Here is a 27,972-nt window from a genome sequence, read left to right as displayed (position 1 = left end):
TCGTAGGTCGTCATGATTTTGTTTTCCTTTTTTTTTTTTTTTCCCAAATAATGAAGACTAATAGATGAAAAATGAACCTTAATCAGGCCTACAAGGCCTACAGAATTCTTTGGACCCACTTTCTCAAAAACCAGTGGGTCTTGCTCGCTGGGCAAGGCAAATGTTACCATTACCAGTAAGCTTGTGATATGTATAAAACACACACACGCACACACACGCGCGCACACACCACACACACACACACAAAGAAACTAAGAGGGGCCGTCCAACACGGGTCGTGGAGAGCTTGCCACGGGTTGTGTTCGACCTTTCTGCTGCCCAGGCCTTGGGGACCTCGGCCGCGCAGTGTCTGCTACTGGATAGAGCGTGTATGTGTGTGGGATCAATAGTGTGAGCCCGAGACAACGATCTTAATCTGGATAGATGCAATTTGTAATACTAAGGTAGAAGGCGTTCTGATTCCCTGATTGCCCTCCGGACTAAGCCACCCGCAACATTGCCGATTCAGAGGAACACACTCCCTGCAAAAGGTCACAGACAGTGGCGCGAGCAGCCCTGTAAAAACGAGAAGAGGAGAAATCCATGAGAGCACAGGTTTACAGCGTCTAACTAGAAATTACTCAATAGTAGTGGGGTGCTACAAAATCGAACTGAAACACATGGATTTCGCTGGAACAGGACTCAAAAAGGGTAATGGGGAGCTGTCAGCAGGCAAGGTATCGAGTGTACGTGTGAAATATGTCATTCACATGAAGTGTCACAGTCACAGAAAAGATATTAAAAAGGCATTCCATATCTGGTAGGGCATTCCATGGTCTGAGTTGAGCTGGTTATCCAGGTGTCTTCTTGTCGTGGGGGTGCCACAGCTTGCGTTTGAACCACTTGTGACGAAGTTCGGAGCCAGCCAAGAGCAAGCAGCACTGGCTTGCGTCCCCGCCGCCCTCAGCCCCGGGAGCAGGAATGTCCGGTAGGGATAAATCACGCGACTGTGCTCGGGACTGGTAAGTCACAATGCCCCTGAGGGTCTGGCTATGTGGTCTTGCTCTTGTTGACTGGTTTGCCTCCGTTCATAATCGCAGACGCACTTGTGCTTTTACTCGGCGTCACCCCAGCCTTCGGGACCGTCTCCCCCACATCGTGCAAAGATGGTTCTCGGTACATGGCCACTGGGGACGGGAGGAGAAGGAGACATGGCCTGGTTAGGTGCAAGAGCAACCCACCCACACACTCGCACACCCCAGTCCTCTGAACTCACCCAATCCCATGCCCAGAGGACACCTGGCACAAGGCAGGGATTTTGAGTCCACAGACCCAGTGGTGCCGGCTTCCTTCACAGCCACTGTTTTCCATACCTCAATGAGGGCAGCTAGATTTTCATCTAGGAGACACTGATGCACTTTGGACAGAAGGGGCGCTAAGACTTGCCCTCCACTGCATACTGAGAGCAACACTTGAATGCATTTCGATTCAACTTTCTGCGCCAAGGTATTTTACACCTGATGTCATTACTTTTCTCTTAAGTGGTTCAAAAGCAACACAGTCACTACCGTCAAGGTCAAAGTGCCACACAAGCAAAATCCTTCCAGCCAGGGCCTGCTGGACCACATCATTTCCGTCTTCTCCCTGTCATCATGGGAAGAGGCTCTTAAACACTGAAGGCAGCAGCAGGTGGCTTCGGGTCCTTGCACCTCCTTTCCTGATCCATGGTTAACAATGTGATAGTTGATGTCACACGGGCTACCGAGACGGCGGCTCAGGCCGAGTCTGAGACATCGTCTGCACACCGTCTGGTGACATCATGACAGCAGCTCAGGAGGCTTTTTAGAACATGATTTGGGGAAGTCCTGGAAAAGGACACTTCAGAGTGATCCTTGGGGAACAGCAATTGAGTTCAAGTCATCTGCCACCAGAAATGCTTATTCGAGATGCTTTTAGGTTTGTTGAAAGTGTAAGGAATTGTGTGAAGTGCCCTTTTGTTTACTGCGTATCCTATGTGAGCACCGTGGTAGAATGTGGCTTGATTTTTTTTCAGCAGCACACATGCTTTTGGAAATTAAAAAAGTGTATCAGGACTGGGCAAGGTGTAAAGGGAGCTAATATATACCCTTGCTGCATGTTCCAATCTCTCGCTGCCACTACTAATGAAATTTCTAGACAACACCATCACAGCAGTGACCTTGGTTCTCTGTGAGTAAAGCAAGAAGAAGAAATGAATGTTCTAGAGTATCAATAATTAATCAAGCACCTCGACCGTCCTAATGTTGCCACTGGAATGATTTATAACCTGTAGGGGTTCTGGTAGTTTGAAGTGAGTTTTCCTCTATCAAGTAAACCACCTACTTCCTTACTTGGTCTTAAAGTATTTCTGGCTGCTAATTATTTGAAAGCAATATGACAAATACTGCCTCTCTCTCTCCTGCACACATACATACCTAGTAGTTCCACTATAGAATTGGAATTCTAAATTATTATTATTATGTCATACCAGTAGAAGCTTGGATACTTCCCATGGAATATACAAGATAACTGGTTTCTAAATTTAACTGGGTTAAAAGACTTAGATGTCCTTTGGTTTCCATTAGACTTGTGCAACCAAAAGGTAACATTTTAGAAATTTTGTTAATACTCGTCAGTATTCAAAACATACAATCAGTGAAAAGAAACACAGCAAGGCAAATGGACCAAGATCTTTGTAGAACTGGTATGAACTCAGTTGATTTTTTTCATTTGAATATTGGGAAATAAGATGCTATCAAATTCACTTAAAATAATAAAGCCATGTTAAGGATATTATATTTGGGAACAACAAAGAAACACTCTGGTTTCTCTTTGATTTTCTTTATTATCTAACATGTAATAATTCCTATATCAGATTCTAGAATAAATTTTCATTCCCTAGAAAGTCTCTGATAGCTAATTTGGGATTCAATTAAGTCTTTAGAGGAAAATTTATTTACAGGAATAGTAAGTCAACATTATTGAAATTATAAGGGTGTTATTAACAAGAATGGCTTTGCAAATTTAGGAAAACCACAGATAAGTGAATGGATAATTCAAAATTTCAGGTTATCTTTTAGGGATAATATGGATTATAAAACCAATATGCAGGCCGGCATTGTGGCACAGTGGGTTAAGCTGCTGCCTGTGATGCTGGCATCCCAAATAGGCACTGGTTCCAGCAGCAGCTGCTCCACTTCCAAACCAGCTCCCTACTACTGCGACCAGGAAAGCAGAGGAGGATGGCCCAAGTACTTGGTCCCCTGCACTCATGTGGAAGACCCAGATGAAGCTTCTGGCTCCTAGCTTCAGCCAGGCCCAGCCCTGGCCATTGTAGTCGTTCGAGGAGTGGACCAGCCGATGGAAGATTTCTCTCTCTCCCTCTGTCTCTCTTTGTCTCTCCCTGTCTCTGTAACTCTACCTTTCAAATAATAAATCTTAAAAACAAATACGCTTCCTCTCTTGATGGCTGTTTCCTGTAGAACTAACAAAGAAAATCAAATGGTCTAAAGTATTTGTTCACTTAATGTAATTCTGATCTCCAAAAGTATTACCTATCCAATTACTTTTGTTTTACTTTCTGAACATTTAGTTTCAAAATCAATTGTTTTTGTAGTTCTCAAATACATGTTATGTAGATAAAAGAGAACGATGCGTCCATCAGAATCATTAATGTGAAAGGTGCAGTTGTTGCCAATTAATGAGCAAAACTCTGGTCTGCTCTTTGCAAATCTGAGCAATGTCAATGTGAGGGCTGCATTCTCCACAGGTGAATGCAGATAGATTGTTTTAGTTACAGAAGGTAGTATCACAACCGTATGATGAACACATGTAGTTGACAGAAAAATAGAGCAAGTTCCCTAAGGGTCTGATTATTACCTGCTCATTTTCTGTGATTTTAATTCACAAATACAGGGGGTCTTCAAAAAAGTCATAGAAATATGCATTATGAAAGAACTTATGCATGGATTTCAAAATTGTTTACATCAAAATTCACTTTTTTTTTTTGACAGGCAGAGTGGACAGTGAGAGAGAGAGACAGAGAGAAAGGTCTTCCTTTGCCGTTGGTTCACCCTCCAATGGACGCTGCGGCCAGCGCGCTGCGGCCGGTGCACTGCGCTGATCCGATGGCAGGAGCCAGGTGCTTCTCCTGGTCTCCCATGGGGTGCAGGGCCCAAGCACTTGGGCTACCCTCCACTGCACTCCCAGGCCACAGCAGAGAGCTGGCCTGGAAGAGGGGCAACTGGGACAGAATCCGGCGCCCCGACCGGGACTAGAACCTGGTGTGCCGGTGCCGCAGGTGGAGGATTAGCCTAGTGAGCCGTGGCACCAGCCCACTTTCTTCTAATTCCATTTTCCATGCCTTTTTTTGCAATACCTTTTCATACAGCTACTTTTATTTCATGAACATGAAAATGAGCAAACACCTTTCTTCCTACAGTAGGAACTGATTTTTTCTAATATACTTGTTTTCATAGATTTATATCATAACAGATTCAATTTTATAATTATCTAGGAGAATAATTGGGGCCGTGAGGATTTGAGACACAACAAGTTAGAAGAGATGCTTTTCCTGAGTGCGTGCACATGCGCACACACACAGCGTAGTATACAAGGGACAAATCTTCTGTAAACAACTTACATAGACATCTGTGTGATTACCACTTAGAGCAGAATGAAGGACACTGTCAGCACTCCATGAAGTTCCCCTTTAGCCCTGGCACTGGTACACTTGCTAGCAATGTCTTCCATGTAAAAACAAAGCACGTGATATTTCTGATAAAGGCAGTGCATAAATAAGACTCACCTTCCAATGGCTTGGGTAGAAAATGAGCTGCTGGTTTGGTTTTCTTTACTCTGTTCCCTTTCATAACTTGCCCTTCCTTATTTAATCCCAAAAACCAGGCTCTACCAGATTCCTGTTGTCTGTACAGCATGGATGAGTAGATTACATAATAATTTTCAAAAACAGACTCTTTAAACTTGCATTCAGGAGTAAAAAGTTCCTGGTAAGAGAAAAGAAGGAAAAGAGAGTTACAGGAGGGAACCAGATCTTTCCGGTGCTTTCTGTGCGTTCTCCTGAAATTCATCCACTCTGGTGAAAAGGTCAGCCTTGTGGCAAGGTCAAGCTGGCTAGACCTCCCCTGCATCGTCATGGTCCACATATTCTTTTTTCAATATCAAGTGAACTGAGAAAACTGTCACTATTGGGAATATGCATGGGCAAAAGTGTGGATGTCTTTTAATAGAATGCATGAGCACACTCAATACTTTCACTTTAATAGGATACAATTCAGCTGGGGCATAATCAGAAAGGGAGCATGAAACTAGCATAAATGAAATAAAATATACTCAAGATATTTTATAATCGATTTTATATATTTCATAGAATAACTCTGATACCCAAACAGTTGCAGGGTATTATTTGAACCACTGATATTATCCAAAGGTGATATATGTCATCTACAAAGAAACAAAGGGAAACCTTGAACTACAGCCATGACATCAGCTGCCATGGAGGATGGCCCCAGAGCTACTAGTGTGTAACCAGTTGAGGCCAGGGGTCATATTAGCAGGTCATAGGGACAGGAGCTTAAAGTAATTATCCATCCAATTCCATGGTTTGGAGACCTATAGCATTCCTTGAAGACAAATATCAAGAGCTGCCTTTACTGAAAACCACCTAGCATATTCTGAAAGATTACAGTATGCTAAATACTATTAGACTCAATGCCTGGATCTCCACTGATTGATGAGTAGCATGCAAAGCATACTACTTTAGTTTATCAGTAATAGAAGATATGCATAGATGATTTTGTATACCTATAAAAATTCTCATCTTTGGAATGAATAATGATTATAATGTCATGTATATTAATAAAAATAGAATATAATGAGAAGCAATATACAAAGTTGTAGGAGAAATATGATATATTATCCAATTTATTTCTATAGTTTCTACTAGACAGAACAAAAAGAAAGATTATAAAATTATGCAAGAGACAAAAATCTCTTCCTTGTCTTGACATAAATTTCTAAATGGCATTTCCTTACAGGGAAGCTGTAAAACTGACATCCACTAACATAAACTAAAAATACCCTGATCATTCACAGTTATATTTTGTATTTGAATCCTGCAGTATGTATTAAGTAGATAGACAGGACTGGAAAAAGTCCAATAATTGGAACTTGAAGTAATTGTAATTAGCAAGATCCCCAGGGCTCATGCGTACTGCAGAGGCCACCAACTGAAATGCTTTTAATGGCAAGAGGGCAGCAAGCTGTGGCTATCGTGGCTATGAAACTAAATGGTCTACACTCAGCTCCCAGCTCTGCAAAGAAAGGAGCAGCTGGTCCTTCCATGGATCTCATGTGAAAATACAAGCCTTAGATCTTTCGTGGATCCAATTTTCCAAAAAGGTAAGAAATCCAGGTTTGCACATAAAAAACCCTTTTAATGGTAACAGTTATTTCTTAGTTTTTGCTTTTCCACATAAGGCCAACCAGGGGACCTAGATGGTACCTGCGGATTGCAGGTTTGAGATTCTTATGTAAGTTTGGTGAGAAAGGAACTAGAAAAGAAAGAATCCTTGGTTGCTTATCAATCTAACGTGTGGTTTCTATAGTTGGCTGATATGGTAATCACGCTGGGAAATACTCTAAACCTGGTAGTTGATAATATGAGGATGCTTATTTGAATTTAGGCTTAAATCTAAATTTTCTGAAGGTGCCCAAGTGAGTAAGTTTGATGAGTTTTCTGATGAGTCCTTTTTGCTGGTTAGAAGCCCACTACCACCCATACAAAAGCAACGACGAGAGAGTTCCAGCAGAAGCTTCTGTAGTAACTTGCACTGATGCCAAACAAAATCATCAAATCATAGAATAACAAATGCAACAATGAAGGCAGGAGTCTCATATCTCCACTTATGTTGTGGCTGTTTTTGAAATGAAAGCACCATCTGTAGTGCACTTATTAGCTTTACAGTAGCAGCAGAACCCCTCTACTGAGGGAAATGTCTTTGTTTAGGAAAATACTCTCATGGGCCATTTGCATGTACAGAGACAGGCTTTTGGATTCAGGAGAAGAGGAGAGGGTGGAGGGGAGAAAGGGCCTGTGTTCCACCACGCGTGAACAATGAATTAGCCACAAACCCCCATAATGTGGCAAAACCATAACTCCAGAACTGAAAGTGACTTTGAGAATCAAACCCAGTGGTCAAAAAACTGACATTCAGGCCAAATTCTTGTGTAGCACCCATCTGTTTTTGCAAATAAGGTTTTGTTGGAACTGAGGCACTCGCTGTCTTCACAAATTGAATACATCTGAATGCGGGCAATCAAGTTCAAAGATGAATAGTCAACACAGAGATCCTGTGATCCCACAATGTTTATTTGGTTCTTGGCCCAAAAAAACATTTGCCAGGGATGATCTAAGGTAAAATTTTAATGATTTTGAAACCTAGGTGACTGGGGCAGGGGTGATGAATCCAAGGTCATATTCCAAAGTTAAACTTCGATTGTGCATGAAGGCTGTCCACAGAAAGTTCATGAAACTGCATATTGTGAAAAAACCCACATGAATTATTAAATTCTTGTGCCAAAATACTTTTTAAATTCCATTTTTCATGAATGTTTTATAGTACTCCATATGTTCATATGCATATATTCAAATATATGATCTGAATAACTTTAATCAGTTTCATTCTTAGTCTTATGTCTATGATGGCATGCATTAAGAATACACAGCAACCCACAGGTTCCACTTGGATATGGTGCCACATTGCTGTTGTTTGTGACTAAGTGAAAATTAATGTCAATACCTGCAGGGTTGCCTGCCACCACTTTAGTGCAAAGGGAAAATATATAAAGCATTTCTGACAAATGTACGGCTTCTCCTAGAGCACAAGGCAATTCTAAAACATTCACAAGAGTCATGATATTAGACATAAGTAGCACATAACTCAGGCACACTAAATCTGAATATTTACTTAATCTATGTTGCAGTCATCAAAACGCTCAGTCCCCTCCTGCCAAAGTGCCAGTAATGACCCTGGTCCTGGACATCTTAGTTTTTCTCCTAAGGCTTACAAGCAGAGAAAGAGGGGCCCCAGATATCATGTTCCTATTTGGGGGATACTACCAAATCACAAAACCTACTTACAGATGACAGATGTGATGAGAGGATAACTTATGAGTTGAGTTGTAAACTATACCCATATCTGACTAAATATTTGAGCTGAACTTTCAAGCTCAATTTAAAGTATCATACACCAGGTTGTTATTTAGTTATTAGCATACTTTCAACTTAAGCATACCTTTAGATAGGAATCACAATGATCTATTTATTGAATTGTCTGCTTTTCCAGCCCCTTTCTACATTTTTGGGAATAGAATCAGTTTATCCTGAGGTCAGCAGATATTCATCCCAATCTACTTTATTTTCTACAATATTGAAATTAATTATATCTTTTTTAATAATACTATTCTGAGGGGCCAGCGCCATGGCTCACTTGGTTAATCCTCCGCCTTGCGGTGCTGGCATCCCATATGGGCGCCGGATTTTGTCCCAGTTGCTCCTCTTCCAGTCCAGCTCTTTGCTGTGGCCCAGAAGGGCAGTGGAGGATGGCCCAAGTGCTCGGGCCCTGCACCTGCATGGGGGACTGGGGGAGGCACCTGGCTCCTGGCTTCGGCTCGCCGCAGCGACGGCCATAGCAGCCATTTGGGGGGTGGACCAAGGGAGGGAAGACCTTTCTGTTTCTCTCTCTCTCTCACACACAGTCTAGAACTCTACCTGTCAAATAAAAAAAAAATGCTATTCTGATACTGCCCAGTTCATCAAATCAAAACATTTTTGAGACATAGAAACAGATCTCCTACTTTGTGGTTCACTCCCCAAATGCCCACAATGGCCTGGTGAGATAGGCTGAGCTGGGATCCTTGGAACTCAATTCAGGGCTCCCTCTTGAGTAGCAGGAACCCTATTGCTTGAACCATCACCACCACTGCCTAAGGTTGTGGTGGCAGGAAACTGGAGTCAGAAGCTGAGGTATACATGGGACATAAGAACTCTGATGAGGGGAGGCAAGTGTTGTGATCTCCAGACCCAATGCCTATTCCCCGTTTCTGGTTCTTTAGAAAGAAAGGAGCAGTGCTCTTAAAAATTACTTATAAAGAATACTCTGACCGCTAAGAATTCAAGTCATGAGTTTGAAATAGAATATAAAGGCGTTTAACACTGAAGACAGTTACAGTTGACTAATGCATTTTATTTATCTGAAACTCTATAAAGTCAAATATTTATACTATGGAGTACTGACTGATGCCCATGGAAAGATAATTATTACTAAATTGTATGTGTACTTCGAATGAAAGTATAACTTTTTAGGTATAAGAGAGCTTTGGTTTTATTACAGAACCCAGTGAGTTTAGCTATATTCCTGCCAACAAAGCAGTCTTCATGGATTCCCATATTAATGCCCACAGCAGCCAAGAGTGGGCCTGGCTGAAGCCAGTAACTTAGGAACATTTTGCATGTTGTTGGCAGGGATCCCAGTATTTGGGTCATCATCTGCCACCTCCTCGTGTGCATATGAGCAGGAAGCTGCTATGAGAGGCTGGTCGAGGACTCTAACTCAGCCATTCTGATATGGGATGCTCATGTCCCACTGGGTCTTAACCACTGTGCCAAAGGCCCACCCTGAAAGTTTTTTTTTTTTTTTTTTTTTGCCAATAAGATTACTGAAACTGTATAGTAACACATCTTCAAGCAGGGTAGCTAATTTGTTAATATTCTATATTTTATCACATTTATATTTACCATATATTGGATTTAGTGAGTAAAATCAAATAATTAGATATTGAACATGTATACAGTGTATATATATATATACACATAGATGGATAATTTTTTGAGATAGATTATTTGAAAGGCCAAGAGCTTCCAACTACAGGTTCACATCCCAGTGGCTACAACAGCCTAAGGGAATCCAGACTGAAACCAGGAATCTAAAACTCCATGCAGTTCTCCCTCCTGGCTGGAGGAACTCAAGGACTTGAGCTATCATCTGTTGCCTCCCAGGGACATTAACAGGAAGCTGCACTGGAAGCATAAATGTACCACGACTAAAACTAGGCACTGATGTGGGATGAGGATGTCTCAAGCAAAGGTTTAACGTCCTTTGCCACACTACCTGCCCCTCAATTGTTAATATGGTTTTTAGGGATGAGTAGCATTTCATTGTATGGGAACTTGTTAGCAGTACAGAAGCTCAGGCCCACATGTGATTCGTATGCATCTGAAGTCGGCAATATTGGCATATGTTCTCATGACCATACAAAACAAAGTAATATATTATCATGACATTTTAAGAAATGTCAAATTGTCATTATTCAGATGCTTGGTACCCATGTCTTCACATTAATACAAAACCCATAAAAGCAACAGCTCGGGGTTAAAAATTTGAAGTATTTACAGCACATCCATAAGAAATTTAAGATTATAAATAAAAATATGTCCCAACTTATTCTATAATGTTAAATCTGCTGCACTAGAGTATAGACAAGCATAAATTCCTAAAATTATAATTCTTGTAACATGAACAGATGATACTCATGCTATAAATATTAGCAAAAAATATCAGAAAATGAAGCTCCTTCAGGAAGTATTGAGACAAGTATATATCATCCTCACACATTTGTCAGTATTCAGCAGGGAATGTCTCAACATTAATCACCACTATCGTCATAATGTTAACAACTATAGTTAAATTGTTCATACCCATCGCATTCACTTCTCTTGATAATATCAACTAATTTTTTAAAAAGATTTTTACAGACACTGGTTTGTGTACCAAGTGCTCCACTCCTGGTCCAGCTCCCTGATAATGACCTGGGAAAAGCAGGGGAAGATGGCCCAAGTGCTTGGGCCCCCAAATACCCACAAGGGAGACGTGGAAGATATTCCTGGCTTCAGCCTGGCCCAGCCTTGGCTGTTGTAGCCATCTGAGGAGTGAACCAGCAGAGGGAAAAACTCTGTCTCTCCTTCTCTCTAACTCTTTCAAATAAAAAAGTAATCTTTTAATATTTTTATTTTAATTTATTTGAAAGGCAAGAGACAGAGATAATCTTCTGTTTGTTGGTTCACTCCCTGGATACCCACAGTATACAAGGCTAATCCAAGCCAAACCCAGGAGCCTGAAACCCCATCTGTGCCTCCCACATTGGTGACAAGAACTTGAGTAGTTGAGCCGTCATCTGCTGTTTCTCAGGGAAAGGAAGATGGATTGGAAGTACAAAGTCGCCAATTCTCAGACTAGGCACTCCCATAGGGGATACAGATGTCCCAAGTGGTGTCCTAACCACTGTCCCAAATGCCCGCCCCCATCATTAACAATCCTCACTGTAATCCTATTATGTGGGTCCTATTTTAGTAGTTATTTTAGGAATGAATAAACAGGTGCAGAGGGGTTAAGACCCTTGCCCAAGTACACTTATTTCCATCTAGACAAAAATAACCATTTAGTTTTATTTATCCTATTATTTCTCTTAAAAGATTTACTTAAGATGTATGATGAATTACAAAAATGGTCCCACTTGTCCACCCTGAGCTCTGACCTTTAGCAGTGTTGTCTCTCTATGAGTCAAAGTGAAGCCACTGGATGCTTGACAAGCACGTACACAGTGAGGTTTTCCCCTTCCGTATGCCTCCATCACTGCCACTGGAGCATGGCAGGCTGATCTGGCTGATGGAGAGAGATGGGTGGACAGAGCCAAGTGGCCCCTTGCAAGCTAGCCTATTCCCAGACATGGGATCAAGTCCTGCCAAGATCTTCAGAGCCATCTATTCAACTCCCATTTGGCCCTAGTTGCACAGCCCATCTATATAGATTGTCACAGTCCTTGTTTTGTGGTGGTTGTTACAATGTATCATTAAAGGAGCTGACAAATGGCACTGATAATTACTAATATGACTGAAGTATTCATTCAACTAAACACAGAAGATTTGTGTGTTACACTGTTATCTACCTCAGTCCCTATACTTGGAAGAAACAGATGGAAAACAATGATGTATGTTGTCACATTGGCCAAGTTGACATATATTTTGGAAGAAACAAATGATTATAAGAAAAAAAGGTAAACAAAAAGTATATTCTTTTTTTTTTTTTTTTTTTTTTTTTTTTGACAGGCAGAGTGGACAGTGAGAGAGAGAGACAGAGAGAAAGGTCTTCCTTTTGCCGTTGGTTCACCCTCCAATGGCTGCCACGGCCGGCGCGCTGCGGCCGGCGCACCGCACTGATCCGATGGCAGGAGCCAGGAGCCAGGTGCTTTTCCTGGTCTCCCATGGGGTGCAGGGCCCAAGCACTTGGGCCATCCTCCACTGCACTCCCTGGCCACAGCAGAGGGCTGGCCTGGAAGAGGGGCAACCGGGACAGAATCCGGCGCCCCAACCGGGACTAGAACCCGGTGTGCCGGCGCCGCTAGGCGGAGGATTAGCCTAGTGAGCCGCGGCGCCGGCCAAAAAGTATATTCTTAAAAGTATTTTTAAGCCGGCGCCGAGGCTCACTAGGCTAATCCTCCGCCTAGCGGCGCCGGCACACCGGGTTCTAGTCCCGGTTGGGGCGCCGGATTCTGTCCCGGTTGCCCCTCTTCCAGGCCAGCTCTCTGCTGTGGCCAAGGAGTGCAGTGGAGGATGGCCCAAGTGCTTGGGCCCTGCACCCCATGGGAGACCAGGAAAAGCACCTGGCTCCTGCCATCGGATCAGCGCAGTGCACCGGCCGCAGCGCGCTGGCCGCAGCGTCCATTGGAGGGTGAACCAACGGCAAAGGAAGACCTTTCTCTCTGTCTCTCTCTCTCACTGTCCACTCTGCCTGTCAAAAAAAAAAAAAAAAGTATTTTAAACTGACAAATACATGAGCATTCCAAATGAATCTCTTCTCTTCACCCAAAGCATAACACCTTTTCCATCCCACTCATCAATTACAGAAATACTGAAAAACACAGAAATTGCACTGGCTTCTGTTTTGTGTCAATCATTCCTCTTAAAAAAACGTAAAGGACAAAATTCCCTGTAGAAGATCTGCAATGGGATGAAGGTGTCACCAGGTGATATTTTCTGTAAAAATGGAACTCGACAATCAAAATCATTGTGTTGCGTATCAGTTTCCAAACACCACACCTTTCTGACATATATAGAGCCATATAGTAACTGTATGCAACTTTACACACACAGAAAATGTAAAACTTATAGTGCTTTACCTGAATAGAATAAAGGTATCAAGACCAAGAAAGAGTGCTGTCATGAGGATTCCAAGATGCTCTGGAAGAGCTGGATGAATAATGTCACTGGGTGATAATTGTCCAGAGTGGCATGTGTCTGACAGAGATCACTGGGGTCTCCAAGTCAGATTGTCAGCATTGCCTAATCCTCCAGTTTAAAGACCAGACTCGGGGCCACTGCTATGGTATAGTAGGCTAAGCCAGAGGTGCCTCCATCCCAGCTTTGTGTCCCAGCTGCTCCTCTTACAATCCAGCTCTCTGCTATGGCCTGGGAATACAGTGGAAGATGGCCCAAGTGCTTGGGTCCCTGCACCCGCCTGCAGCTCCCGAAACCTGGCTTCGGATCAACCCAGATCCAATTCTGGTGGCAATCTGGGGTGTGAACAAGTAGATGCAAGACCTTTCTGTCTCTCCCTCTCTGTAACTCTATCCCTCAAATAAAAAAAAAAAAATACTCAGACTCAACTGGTGATCACATTAAGCCAAACGAGCCAGACACATGAGTGTACACAAGTGCATACAATATTAATAAGATTTTAGAAACACATCTGTCCCAGTCAACAGAAAAGTGACAGACTATGTAGTCTCCATATAACAATGCTACCTGAAGTAGGGCCCATGGCCCTGTGCCTGCCTGTGAATTGTATTTTTTTTTTTTTGACAAGCAGAGTGGACAGTGAGAGAGAGAGAGAAAGGTCTTCCTTTACCATTGATTCACCCTCCAATGGCTGCTATAGCCTGCGCACTGTGGCCAGCGCACCGCGCTGATCCGAAGCCAGGAGCCAGGTGCTTTTCCTGGTCTCCCATGGGGTGCAGGGACCAAGCACTTGGGCCATCCTCCACTGCACTCCTGGGCCACAGCAGAGAGCTGGCCTGGAAGAGGGGCAACCAGGACAGAATCCGGCACCCCAACCAGCACTAGAACCCGGTGTGCCGGCACTGCAGGCGGAGGATTAGCCTACTGAGCCGCGGCACTGGCCAAATTGTATTTCCTACCTGAAGTAAAATAAGGACAGAGGTTGAGTGAAACATTTATAAACATCTATAGCAATTTAACAGAGTACTTTTTAAAATCTGTTGAATATAAAAATAGAAACTCTGGGCTTATTTTTTTGTATTTTTTACACTTTCCTAGTAGATGAGTCTTATGTATTTTTTCACATCATTACTCTGCAAAGAAATGACAAAAAAAATAAATTCTGTTCAGGCCAATGTTGTGGCCTAGTGTGTTAAGCCACCACCTGCGATGCTGGCATCTGATATGGAGACTAGTCCATGTCTTGTCTGTTCCACTTGCAGTCTAGCTCCCTGCTAATGGCCTCAGAAAAGCAGAGTACTTGGCCCCTGCCATCCACATAGGAGACCTGGATGAAGTTCCTGGCTTCTGGCTTCAGCCTGGCTAAGCCCTGGCCATTGCAACCACTCGGGCAGTAACCAGCACATGGAAGACCTCCCTTTCTATGTCTCTATGTCTCCACCTCTCTATTTCAATAAGTAAATATAGAGATCTTTATATAAAAAAATGACTGTCATGTGCTGTGAGATAGATCCCCATCTGCATCAGCATCCCGTGTCAGAGTGCCAGTTCAAGTCTCAGATGCTCCAATTCTGAACTTCCTCCCGGCTAGGGAAGGAAAGCAGAAGAGGACCCAAGTGCCTGGACCTCTGATACACAGGTGGGAAACCTGGATGGGGTTCTAGGCTCCCGATTTCTTCCTGGCCCAGTGCTGGCTATTGCAGCCATTTGGGGAGTGAACCAGCGGATGGAAGATCTCCATCTCCATTCTTTCCCTGTCTCTGCTTCTTTGCCAATCTGCCTTTCAAATAAATACTGTCCTGTGCCACAAGTAAGTCTGAGGACAAACAGATTCTTGGATAGGAATATATATTTATATAAAAGAAAGTTGAATGGAGATTTAGTAAAAATGAGCATTTATTTATTAGTATAAACCAATCACAATGCTCAGTGCTTTTCCTACAGTATCGCACTGCCTTCCCTTTAACAGACTAAAACACTACAGTATCCTGATGAAAGTTTTACAGTTTGTGAGTGGCAGAGCAGGTCTTTGTTGTATTCCCAGCCTATCTGAATTTATGGTCTGGACTCTAAGACACTAGTTCTGAACCCAGTGGTTCTACAAGGAGCTCCAAGAGAGGAGCGCAGCTGCACACCACCATGGGCAATCACAGAAGAGTTTCAAAAGATGACTAAACGTGCGTGGGCAAATTATCTCAGGATGATCTTTTATTTGATGCTTAATCTTATTCTTTGTACCTCATGTCTAATGACTGTTGGCTTCGGGATAGGATTTGACCTGGTGTGATGGTCTACCTGCTCAGGATTTGTCAGAAGTTGCATACATCAAAATATATAAAAGAGAAATAAAGGGGTTATACTTTATGAAATTAGCGTGCATAATTAAGGGCATTTTTTGGGGAAAAAAACAGTAACAGAAACCTGTTTTTTATTAGATCTTACCACTCATGGTGCTAATGTCCCTGTGACAGTCTGGTGGGAGTAGGGTTAGAAGAGGTGCAGGGAAAAATATTCTGTAATGGAACAAACACTGTAGATAATATTCCACTCTTTTTATCTAACTAGATGGAGATATCACATTTTCAATTCACTGCTCTAGAATGTTTGGTTAGCTGGAGTAAGAACAGAACTGTCTGTGTAAAAAGTAATTCTTAAGACAATATAGTCAGAATATATTAATTTAGTTTTGCCATGTCCTGTGAAACCCTAGTGAAGTTGCTTTGTCATAGTTTACCAATGTTTTCTTCTATCTCCTGTTCTCGTTAGCCCAGTCTTCTGAGTGATTGGATACAAAATCACTTTGAAAATTACAAAATATTTTTACAACTCATGTATCTGTGACCTGCACTATGCTACAATCATGAATGAGCATGCCCATGTTTTCACTGTTTTTCCTCCTCTTTGAATTGCATTTTTTTTTTTGAACTTTAAAGATCAGATTTATTTGGAGAAAACAAAAACCCAACAACCCAAAGGATGGGATTTTACATCTCAAGACATCTCCCAGGTATTAAGTCTACAGATTACAAATCATTTTCATAGAAGATATTTTTGTACAAATTTTACATGTATTCAGGGGCGGGACATAAATCAATCCCTGTTCTGATCTTAACAGGAGGGCAAGGCAGGGGCGTGGGAAAGAACAGCTTTTTTGGATCCGACTATCTGGAAGGAGCAGACACGAAGGGGGCGACTGTCTTTCCATTACCTACGAGCAGTGGGTCCAAGACCCTTTCAGCTTTGGGCATCTCATGAAAAGCCCACTTCCCAGCTACTAGCCTGCCCACGCCAATTATTTGAAGGTAATTCACTTCGCTTGGTCATCTTTAGTCCACTGAGCAAATGACCCATCGCGCCCCCTGCTGCAGCGCGCTTCAACCAGCAGCCCTGCCCAGCCGGCTCGCACCAGGACTGATGGGGAAGGGCTTGCCAACGACACACCAAGACACCAGTTCTCTGTGGGTACCATCTACTGAGCGGACCCTACACAAAGGCGCATATACAAGCAGACAAGCTACTGTGTTGCCAGAGAAACCAAGACCTTGCTAAAGAGTTCTCTCCATTATTCATTCTTTTAAGGGAAGCTTAAAAAGAAACAAACAAAAAAACCCAAAGCAAAACTCCCCACACGTTAATCTCGGCCACATTATAAACCCAAGCGCGTGGGACTCAGCAGAGAAGGAAACTGGTTACAGAAACCAAAAACCCCAATCAAGGCTGCAAGAAAGGCATTTTAATATTACTCCTGCAGTTCTATAGGCGTCTCTCCTTACACCATATTCCACATCCACCAGTTTTTGCTACCTTCCTTTCTCTCAAGCCCATTGTAAATTAGACCTTTACATAAAACTTTCTTTTATGAAGCAAATATGTATGGAATTTCCCGATTAAAACATACCCAGCTAAAACTACCTACTTGTATAAGTAGGATCCAAAGCACTTGTTTACTCGATAAAATGCAAGCCTATATAGAAAAGTGAAGGTACTACAAATGGGTTCTGTAATATTCCTAAAATACCATATTCACCAGATAGTAATTTTCAATCTAGCATTATGGTTTTTCAAAGACCATTCACATGTATTTTACTTGATTCAGTAATGGTATTTAAAATGCCTACCAGAAAACAACATCATCCATTCCGATGGCATAGATGATGATTCTTATCTTACAGGGCGTAATGGATTAAACAGTAGATTAAGATGCTTTTATTTCAGCCAGCGCCGCGGCTCACTTGGCTAATCCTCCACCTGCGGCACCGACACTCTGGGTTCTAGTCCCAGTTGGGGCGCTGGTTCTGTCCCGGTTACTCTTCTTCCAATCCAGCTCTCTGCTGTGGCCCAGGAAGGCAGTGGAGGATGGCCCAATTGCTTGGGCCATGCACCCGTGTAGGAAGACCAGGAGGAAGCACCTGGCTCCTGGCTTCAGATCGGCACAGTACGCTGGCTGTAGTGGCCATTTGGGGGGTGAACCAATGGAAAAGGAAGACCTCTCTCTCTCACTCTCTCACTGCCTAACTCTGCCTGTCAAAAAAAAAAAAAAAAAGATGCTTGTATTTCTACCCATGTAGAAATTTCACCTATATCATGCTGCTTAGTAAATATTTATTAATAATGGCAACATTGAAAATACCAACCAAATGAAAGGGGCTTAATTTCTGCCAGAGTATTAAAAAAGCCATCATATCGGATTAAGAGAGCATTAAAGATCTGGTAAGAATCACCAGCACCGAATGGATAGACCACACGAGCAGGCTGTGCAGTGCTTCAGTGAACTCTGAGGGTTCTTCTCTTGAATTTATCATCTCTGGACATGTTGGCTGTGATCCCCCGGTAACAACGTGTTACACACTTCCAAAGGTGAACAGGAAGGGAGAGACACAGAACACTTTCAATGGACTTAATTCTTTGTAAATTAGCACTACGTTATTTCATATTCTAGAATGAATACATGAAGGATTTTATCTTTCAAGGTGGATGGGTGAGAGTGTAAGTCTATGAGATGGAGAGAATATTATCTACAATTATTAAAAACATCTGTGATTACAAACGATGCTGTCTGTACCAGATGTTAGATAATACATTGTTAAAAGTTGACACTATAAACACATGGAAACAACTTCCCATTTATCCTATACCTAACAGCATGTGAAATTCACACAGTCACTAACCCAGTAAACATTAGGGAACCCTAGCACTTGCCAGTCTCTGTTCTTGGTCTTGAGATAACAGAATGAGAAAAACTGAGAGTCTCTCATCTCCTTAAGTATACAGGCCAGTGTCAGAGGAAGAAACATCTTTTTTTAATTTTTTTTTTGACAGGCAGAGTGGACAGTGAGAGAGACAGAGAGAAAGGTCTTCCTTCTGCCATTGGTTCACCCTCCAATGGCCGCCGCGGCTGGCGCGCTGCGGCTGGCACACCACGCTGACCCGAAGGCAGGAGCCAGGTGCTTCTCCTGGTCTCCCATGGGGTGCAGGGCCCAAGCACTCAGGCCATCCTCCACTGCACTCCTGGGCCATAGCAGAGAGGTGGCCTGGAAGAGGGGCAACCAGGACAGAATCCGGTGCCCCGACCGGGACTAGAACCTGGTGTGCTGGCGCCGCAAGGCAGAGGATTAGCCTAGTGAGCCGCGGCGCTGGCCCAGGAAGAAACATCTTTTCACCAATGAGACATATTCTTCAAGAAAAGACTCGTTCTGGAAGCACCCATAAACAAATCAGATCTCCTGGGTTGAAAAAGATTAACACTTGGAACTTTGGTAGGCTCTGAGAAGGGTGAAGAAGATTTCTGGAAAGAGTGGTATCATGTGCAAAGGTTCTGGGCCAGGAGTGGGTCAGAGCAATAAGGAACCAAAATAAAACGCCGAAATTAGAACGGAGTCTGGAAAAGATCACAGCAGGAGTTGAGATTTGGGTGTTACATATGAGCCCACAGTGTGGACATGTTAAGTGCTTGGTCACACCCTAAAAGCAATGTGACGATATTAGACATTTTTAAGAACATTTGACAATAAGTACAAATTTTGAAAGATTATCCTTGCCTGAGTATGAAGAATAGAGAAGAGCATCAGATACTAGAATGCTTGTTTGCCTACTGCTGTACCAGGCAACAGATAACATTGTGTGGGCAAGGACATTGGCAATGGAGATAGAGAAACACGGACTGAAGCAATATTTAGGAGGTCAAACAGTCCGTACTCTGTGGCGGTAGATGGCAGCTAAAGGGGAAAGCGTGTCAAACACAATGTATAGGGGGTTTTTGCTTGTGGAACTGGATGACATTTGGGATGTGTTCTTTGCTCTTTCTCAAAGGTCAGATGTTGCAGTTTTGTGTTCTGAGTGAAAGAAAGCTTAAATGTGTAACACAAGTTTACCCTGGTGCTTTCTGTCCCTTTCTAGGGCATTACTTAAAATATCTATAATTTTTGACAATTTTGTATATTTACTGTTTTTTCTTAGGTAGCCTTTTTTTGGTCTTTTTTTCTTTGTCTTTAATTCTAACCTTTATTTTATCCTACTGTGATAATCTGTTCCCCAGGAAAATCTGACCAGATCATTCCATGGAGAATAATGACTGTGATTCAACTCAAGACTTTTTTAAATGTAATGCATTCCCAAAAGACAGACAATTACAGATGAATATATAATGTTAGATGCAGAAAAATGAAGTTGAAAGACAAAGGGTAGGAATTTGGGGTTATCAGTTCCTTAGTAATTTTTATGATTTTAATCTGTAACATTGTAATCGATGACAAAGTGGTTAGCAGATCACCACTAAGTCGTTAGAGGATTATAGCTATTATTGACTTCTGAACTGAGGATAAAAATTGCAAAAGATTTCTTCATAAATCTTAGTATGATAGGAAGCTATTCACTTACTGAGAGTAAATAGTAAGTATAAGTTAACAAAGGTTAGTACAGCAGGAAATAATTCTATTACTAGCAAGCATATTAAACAAACATGGCCTACAAACTTTCAAAGGAAGTAAAATCTGACTTTTTCAGGCTATTCTTACTGATGTTGAAGGCAAAGGTTCATAGCAGACCTCGAACATCCTTATTTCCTTCATATCTGTTCTTTATCTGTCACTCAAAATATCATCAGGAGGCCTTCCATCAGTCAATATCCTTTGACACTGTACTAGCCACATTTATCTTTCCAGACTGAATTATGTAAACTTTGAGATCTGATTTCATGATTAGTTTTTCCATTCACTTGATCAGTCCAATTTGCCATGGAAACTAAAAAGATTGACTAACGGGTATGTCCTCTGAGGGGGAACATTGAAAATAGACTAGCTAATAATAGCACATCTCGTCACACAGCCACCATGAGGTGGCCCATGGAAGACTGAGTAGACCCTGAGGCACTACACTTAAAGCTATCACGTAAGCTTGCAGGAAAATGTCAGCTTAATTAAGGGGTCAGGGAGTCATCAGAATTAGAGATCAAAAAATACGAATGCCGTTGTGTTAAAGTTGTCAAATCAGAGGAACAGGATGGAACACCATAAATGAAAAACTGGTGTCTACTGAGTACTAAATGACTCTCAATAGGACAAGAGTAGAGGTGTTTACCAACATGCAACAGAATACTCACGTAAGAAATGCATTAATATGACCCTGCCTATTTAACAATAATTTTTAATCAAATATTTTAGAGTACATGGCATTATAAATAATGTCAAAGGGATTGAAGATTTGGAATTATATAGACATGGGTTTCTTCCCACTCTGGCATCTCAATAACAATGATCTTGGAAAAGCCATGTGACCACCAAAAGAAAATACTCATTTCCTGGAACCACTGGATTTAACAAAAATGAATAGTTTTTCATGTAAAGTGTACAGTCAGTAAATGTTTGTGGTATTGGATTCAATAAACAGAAACAATAAGACTCTCGTTCTAAAGAGATAAATTTAAAGCATTTTTTTTTTTTTTGCTTTGCTAGAAGTTAGTACAAATGGAATTTGTCATCACCACCAAAACCTTTTCATCTAGGGTTGTTTAATTTATAATGGAATCTTCAGGAAAAACTGACCAAGGAGAAATCTCTGTTTGAAGTGGGAGAAAAGACAATTGTTACTTTAAAAAAAGAAAGTCCTTTGCTTGCTCTTGCCTTCGCACTGTCAGAGATGGGATGTTCAAATGAAGTAAACAGAACAACATTTTTGCCGTGCTTGCATTTTGGAGTTTGGTATTCTTTGTGGCAGAAAATAAGTATTGAGCACACCTATGTACATACTTTTAATCACGAGATTGTTTAAAAATCTAAATTATTCAGACCTTTGTCTTAGAAAAGCGAAACATATTCACAGGTTTCCAAATGATGTGCACATACATATAAATTTCTATGTAAAAGTTATTCTGTGTGAATCTACTATTCACCTTAATATTGCTCATAAATACATTGTGCATGCTTCAGGAGATTAGAATGGATACCAGCTTTTATTCTGCCAACATGGAAGTTGAAGGACCCCACAGGGTGGCAGCGTCGCAATATTGAACTAATTCTGGGAGTAATCACTGGCACGATTCCATGGCTACTGAAATGGTTGAGGATTAATCTGAAAATGTTTGACCATTGTTTGTATTTCATTAAGGTATTAAATTTCACAAGAGGAACAGAAACTCCTAGGATCATGCACAAAATAGGGACTCACGTAATTGGTGTTTAGCGCTAAGATCAGCACACTACCAATTAGACATAAACACTTATGTCCCACATCTTCTAGGGCATAGTCACAGTACCTGACCATCTTATCTATTTATCCTTCACTCTTCCCCCAGCCTTCAGAAACCACTGTTAACTTATGTTCCTGTTTTTTTTTCTTCTTTCTGGCACAATAATTTTTATCTCGTTAGAGTGGAAGCTGTGTCAGCTTTGTGGTTCCCAGTACCTGGAAAAATGCACAGGAGTTGTTCCATAAATATTTCTCAGATTAGTTCAGTGAACATGCAAGTGACTTTAAAAAATGTTTTCTGTGGTGCCAGACAGTCTAATGGTTAAGACACCCGTGTCCCACACCAGAGTACCTGGGTTCAATTCTCGGCTCTGGCTTCTGACTGCAGCTCCTGCCACCCATGTGGAAGACCTGGAGTGAGTGCCCAGCCCCAGGCTCTGGCCCTGCCCAGCCACACAGCAGGCATTTAGGAGTGAACCATTAGGTGGGAGCACTACCTCTTTCTCAGTGTCTCTCTGTGTCTATATAATAAATACATTAGTAACTTTAAAAACTTCCTCTGTGAATATCCACACTTTTATTTGGGCAATCTAGCCCAAGAAAACATTCCTGTTATACACACTTTTAAGGTATAGAACGACAAAGGCAGACATCTGGTATTTGTATTGATACTGAGAACTGGTACCTTAAATAGTTTGTTTCATTTTCTTATTAACACGTGCTACTTTATTTGTTCAGCTGGTATTTATCGAGTGGCTGTCTCATGCTAGACTCTCTTCTAGGCATTTGGGGATCCATTAACAACCAGTCAGGCATCCTACTGTCAAAGCATGTATTTTCCTCTATAGGAAAAAATAAGATGTCAAATGTCAATGCAACATGTAAACACTAGAATGTGACCAGAACCATGGCTGCAATGGTAGAAATTACAAAGAACAAGATGTTGCTCCTGGTTTTGTAGAGGTTCACTTAAATTGGAAGGGGATTAACATGTAAAAACTTAAATAACTTAAATAATAAGAAAATACTTAAATGATGAGTCATTGTTTTTGTTGCTCTCTGTGTGAATTACACAGCATACCAATTCTGTGCTTGCTTTAGTAAGAAAATCCTTTTTAAAATATACAATGATATTATCTTCTAAAGCAGTTATAGGTTTGAACACTGAAAATTGAGGCTAAAGTACAAACAATTCCCTTTCTGCCCTCACACCCACTATGGACGTCCTCATCCAAGTGATGTGTTTGTTGCCATCAGTGAACCCACGCTCACAGGTCTTAACCACCTAAAGTCCATAGTTCACATTAAGGGTTGCTCTTGGTGTTGTCCATCCTATGGGTTTTACCAACTGTACAGTGACATGCATACACCATTATAATATTGTAAAAAATAATTTCATTGTCCCCAAAGTCCACTGTTCTCTACCTACTCAACCCTCCATTCAAATTCCTGGCGAACACTGATCTTTTTTACTCTCTACGTATTTGACCTTTCCAAGAATATCATATAGTCAGGATCCCTCAGCACGTCGACTGTTTAGATTGGCCTCTTTCAGTCAGTAATATGCATTTAGTTTTCCTCCATGTCTTTTCAGGGTTTGATAGTCCATGGAGAAATACTGCTTTAGTTTTATGTGCAGATGGTTTGGAGGAACTTTCAAAGTTAGGTTTGATGAGGTCTGGAAGAACAAAGCTTATACAGAAAGAATATTGGAGTGTACTGTAGATGAGTTTCCTGATGAGAAATCACATATTGAGGTGGAATGTTGAGAACATATTTAGGATAATAGTGACTAGAACAATATGCCTGGGCAGAGCATTCACCAATCATACATAGGTGAAGGTAAAGGGGAAAGGGAGGGAATTCCTGGACTGACAGTGTCCTACAAAGAGAAAGAGTAGGAAGCACGCGGCCATTAGGTAGGAATACATAGGATAGATATGGAAAGAAAGTAGGGTCAAGATATACTCTATGGTACTTAAACATTGTGGAAATAAATATAAATATCCTTTTAAAATGCCCTACAATTAAAATTATTTCCTGTTGTCACACTGACCTCTTTAGAATTGAACTATGCCAACAGTGGATGACATTAAATATTTACAAAATTTATAAGAGACTGCTATTTCTCAGTTTGAAGAGAACACTCACTAACTCACTACCATTCATATCAGAACCTGTGTTATGCTAAGAGAGATGTTAATACCAATACTTCTCTAAAGTGGTAATGTATGAAAATTTACATTCTTCTCAGCAGTACATGGAACCTACTCTAGGACTGACCACATACCAGGCCATAAATCAAGTCTCAGCAAATTCAAAAAAATTAGAATCATACAATGCAGCTTCTCAGACCATAAAGGAATGAAGTTGGAAATTAGCAACTCAGGAATCCCTAGAGCATATGAAAACATATGGAGATTGAACAACATGCTCCTGAATGAACACTGGGTCATAGAAGAAATCAAAAGAGAAATCAAAAACTTTCTGGAAGTAAATGAGGATAACAGCACAACATACCAAAACTTATGGGATACAGCAAAAGCAGTGTTAAGAGGAAAGTTTATAGCAATAGGTGCCTACATCAAGAAATTGGAAAGGCACCAAATAGATGAGCTTTCAGTTCATCTCAAGGATCTAGAAAAACTGCAGCAAACCAGACCCAAATCTAGTAGGAGAAGAGAAATAATTAAAATCAGAGAAGAAATCAATAGGATTGAAACAAAAAAAATTACAAAAAATCAGCCAAATGAGGAGCTGGTTTTTTGAAAAAATAAACAAAATTGACACCCCATTGGCCCAACTAACTAAAAAAAGAAGAGAAAAGACCCAAATCAATAAAATCAGAGATGAAAAAGAAACATAACAACAGACACCACAGAAATAAAAAGAATCATCAGAAACTACTACAAGGACTTGTATGCCAGCAAACAGGGAAATCTATCAGAAATGGATAGATTCCTGGACACATGCAACCTAACTAAATTGAACCAGGAAGAAATAGAAAACCTAAATAGACCCATAACTGAGACAGAAATTGAAACAGTAATAAAGGCCCTCCCAACAAAGAAAAGCCCAGGACCAGATGGATTCACTGCTGAATTCTACCAGACATTTAAAGAAGAACTGACTCCAGTTCTTCTCAAACTATTCAGAACAATCAAAAAAGAGGGAATCCTCCCAAATTCTTTCTATGAAGCCAGCATCACCTTAATTCCTAAGCCGGAAAAAGATGCAGCATTGAAAGAGAATTACAGACCAATATCCCTGATGAACATAGATGCAAAAATCCTCAATAAAATTCTCGCCAATAGAATGCAACAACACATCAGAAAGACCATCCACCCAGACTAGGTGGGATTTATCCCTGATATGCAGGGATGGTTCAATGTTCGCAAAACAATCAATGTGATACACCACATTAACAGACTGCAGAAGAAAAACCATATGATTATCTCAATAGATGCAGAGAAAGCAATTGATAAAATACAACACCCTTTCATGATGAAAACTCTAAGCAAACTGGGTATGGAAGGAACATTCCTCAATACAATCAAAGCAATTTATGAAAAACCCATGGTCAGCATTCTAATGAATGGGGAAAGTTGGAAGCATTTCCACTGAGATCTGGTACCAGACAGGGATGCCTACTTTCATCACTGCTATTCAATATAGTTCTGGAAGTTATAGCCAGAGCTATTAGGCAAGAAAAAGAAATTGAAGGGATACAAATTGGGAAGGAAGAACTCAAACTATTCCTCTTTGCAGATGATATGATTCTTTACTTAGGGGACCCAAAGAACTCTACTAAGAGACTATTGGAACTCATAGAAGAGTTTGGCAAAGTAGCAGGATATAAAATCAATGCACAAAAATCAACAGCCTTTGTATACACAGGTAATGCCATGGCTGAGGAAGAACTTCTAAGATCAATCCCATTCACAATAGCTACAAAAACAAATACCTTGGAATAAACTTAACCGAGGACGTTAAAGATCTCTACGATAAGAATTACAAAACCTTAAAGAAAAAAATAGAAGAGGATACCAAAAAATGGAAAAATCTTCCATGCTCTTGGATTGGAAGAATCAATATCATCAAAATGTCCATTCTCCCAAAAGCAATTTATAGATTCAATGCAATACCAATCAAGATACCGAAGACATTCTTCTCAGATCTGGAAAAAATGATGCTGAAATTCATATGGAGACACAGGAAACTTCGAATAGCTAAAGCAATCTTGTACAACAACAACAACAAAAAGCTGGAGGCATCACAATACCAGATTTCAGGACATACTACAGGGCAGTTGTAATCAAAACAGCATGGGACTTATACAGAAACAGATGAATAGACCAATGGAACAGAATTGAAACACCAGAAATCAATCCAAACATCTACAGCCAACTTATATTTGATCAAGGATCCAAAACCAATCCCTGGAGTAAGGACAGTCTATTCAATAAATGGTGCTGGGAAAATTGGATTTCCACATGCAGAAGCATGAAGCAAGACCCCTACATTTCACCTTACACAAAAATCCACTCAACATGGATTAAAGACTTAAATCTATGACCTGACACCATCAAATTATTAGAGAACATTGGAGCAACCCTGCAAGATATATATAGGCACCGGCAAAGTCTTCTTGGAAAAGACCCCGGAAGCACAGGCAGTCAAAGCCAAAATTAACATTTGGGATTGCATCAAATTGAGAAGTTTCTGTACTGCAAAAGAAACAGTCAGGAAAGTGAAGAGGCAACCAACAGAATGGGAAAAAACTATGCAACAGATAAAGGGTTAATAACCAGAATCTACAAAGTGATCAAGAAACTCCACAACATCAAAACAAACAACCCACTTAAGAGATGGGCCAAGGACTTCAATAGACATTTTTCAAAAGAGGAAATCCAAATGGCCAACAGGCACATGAAAAAATGTTCAAGGTCACTAGCAATCAGGGAAATGCAAATCAAAACCACAATGAGGTTTCACCTCACCCCGGTTAGAATGGCTCACATTCAGAAATCTACCAACAACAGATGCTGGTGAGGATGTGAGGAAAAAGGGACACTAACCCACTGTTGGTGAGAATGCAAACTGGTAAAGCCACTATGGAAGTCAGTCTGGAGATTCCTCAGAAACCTGAATATAACCCTACCTTACAACTCAGCCATCCCACTCCTTGGAATTTACCCAAAGGAAATTAAATTGGCAAACAAAAATGTGGTCTGCACCCTAATATTTATTGCAGCTCAGTTCACAATAGCTAAGACCTGGAATCAACCCAAATGCCCATCAAGAGTAGACTGGATAAAGAAATTATGGGACATGTACTCTATAGAATACTATACAGCAGTCAAAAACAATGAATTCCCTTCATTTGCAACAAAATGTAGGAATCTGGAAAACATCATGCTGAGTGAAATAAGCCAGTCCCAGAGGGACAAATATCATATGTTCTCCCTGATCGGTGACAACTAACCGAGCACCAAAAAGGAAACCTGCTGAAGTGAAATGGACACTATGAGAATCAGTGACTTGATCAGCCCTTGTCCTGACTGTTGATGTACAACTTAATACTTTATCCCTTTTAGTATTTTTTTTTTGTTCTAGTTAATACTGTTGGTTGAACTCTGTAGTTAGCACACAATTATTCTTAGGTGTTTAAAGCTAACTGAAAAGTGATCTCTGTTTAATATAAGAGTGGGAATGGGAGGGAAGAGATGTACTATTTGGGACATGCTCAACTGGACTTGCCCCAAATGGTGGAGCTAGAAATGTGCCAGGGGATTGCAATACAATCCCATCAAGGTTGCATGTACCAATGCCATCTCACTAGTCCAAGTAATCAATTTCAGTTCACAATTGATCACACTGATAGGTCTAAGAGTCAAAGGGATCACACAAACAAGACTAGTGTCTGAAAATACTAGCTGATAGAATAAAAAAGGAGAAATGATCCAACATGGGAAGTGGGA

The 27,972-nt window shown here is 41.1% G+C and overlaps 1 protein-coding gene across 6 annotated transcripts in view; it reads right to left on the bottom strand.

The window, feature by feature from the left end:
• FGF14 (fibroblast growth factor 14) overlaps positions 1–27,972 on the bottom strand; it is an 849,823-nt gene that overhangs the window by 5,945 nt on the left and 815,906 nt on the right. For 4 of the 6 annotated variants that reach the window (XM_089303459.1, XM_089303454.1, XM_089303455.1 and 1 more), the window contains exon 4: positions 4,805–5,003. In XM_089303459.1, the coding sequence (XP_089159585.1) occupies positions 4,805–5,003 (199 nt within the window). Of the gene's footprint in view, positions 1–16; positions 1,167–4,804; positions 5,004–27,972 lie in introns of those variants that run through there. The other 2 variants (XM_008260154.5, XM_002713014.6) reach the window with 1 other exon arrangement.

The sequence above is a fragment of the Oryctolagus cuniculus genome, chromosome 9, assembly GCF_051225735.1.
Source record: "Oryctolagus cuniculus isolate XC-2025 breed Fujian yellow rabbit chromosome 9, ASM5122573v1, whole genome shotgun sequence".
Classification (NCBI taxonomy): Eukaryota; Metazoa; Chordata; class Mammalia; order Lagomorpha; family Leporidae; genus Oryctolagus; species Oryctolagus cuniculus.
The sequence above is the reverse complement of the archived record's forward strand: the minus strand, read 5'-3'. Positions and strand labels throughout refer to the sequence as shown.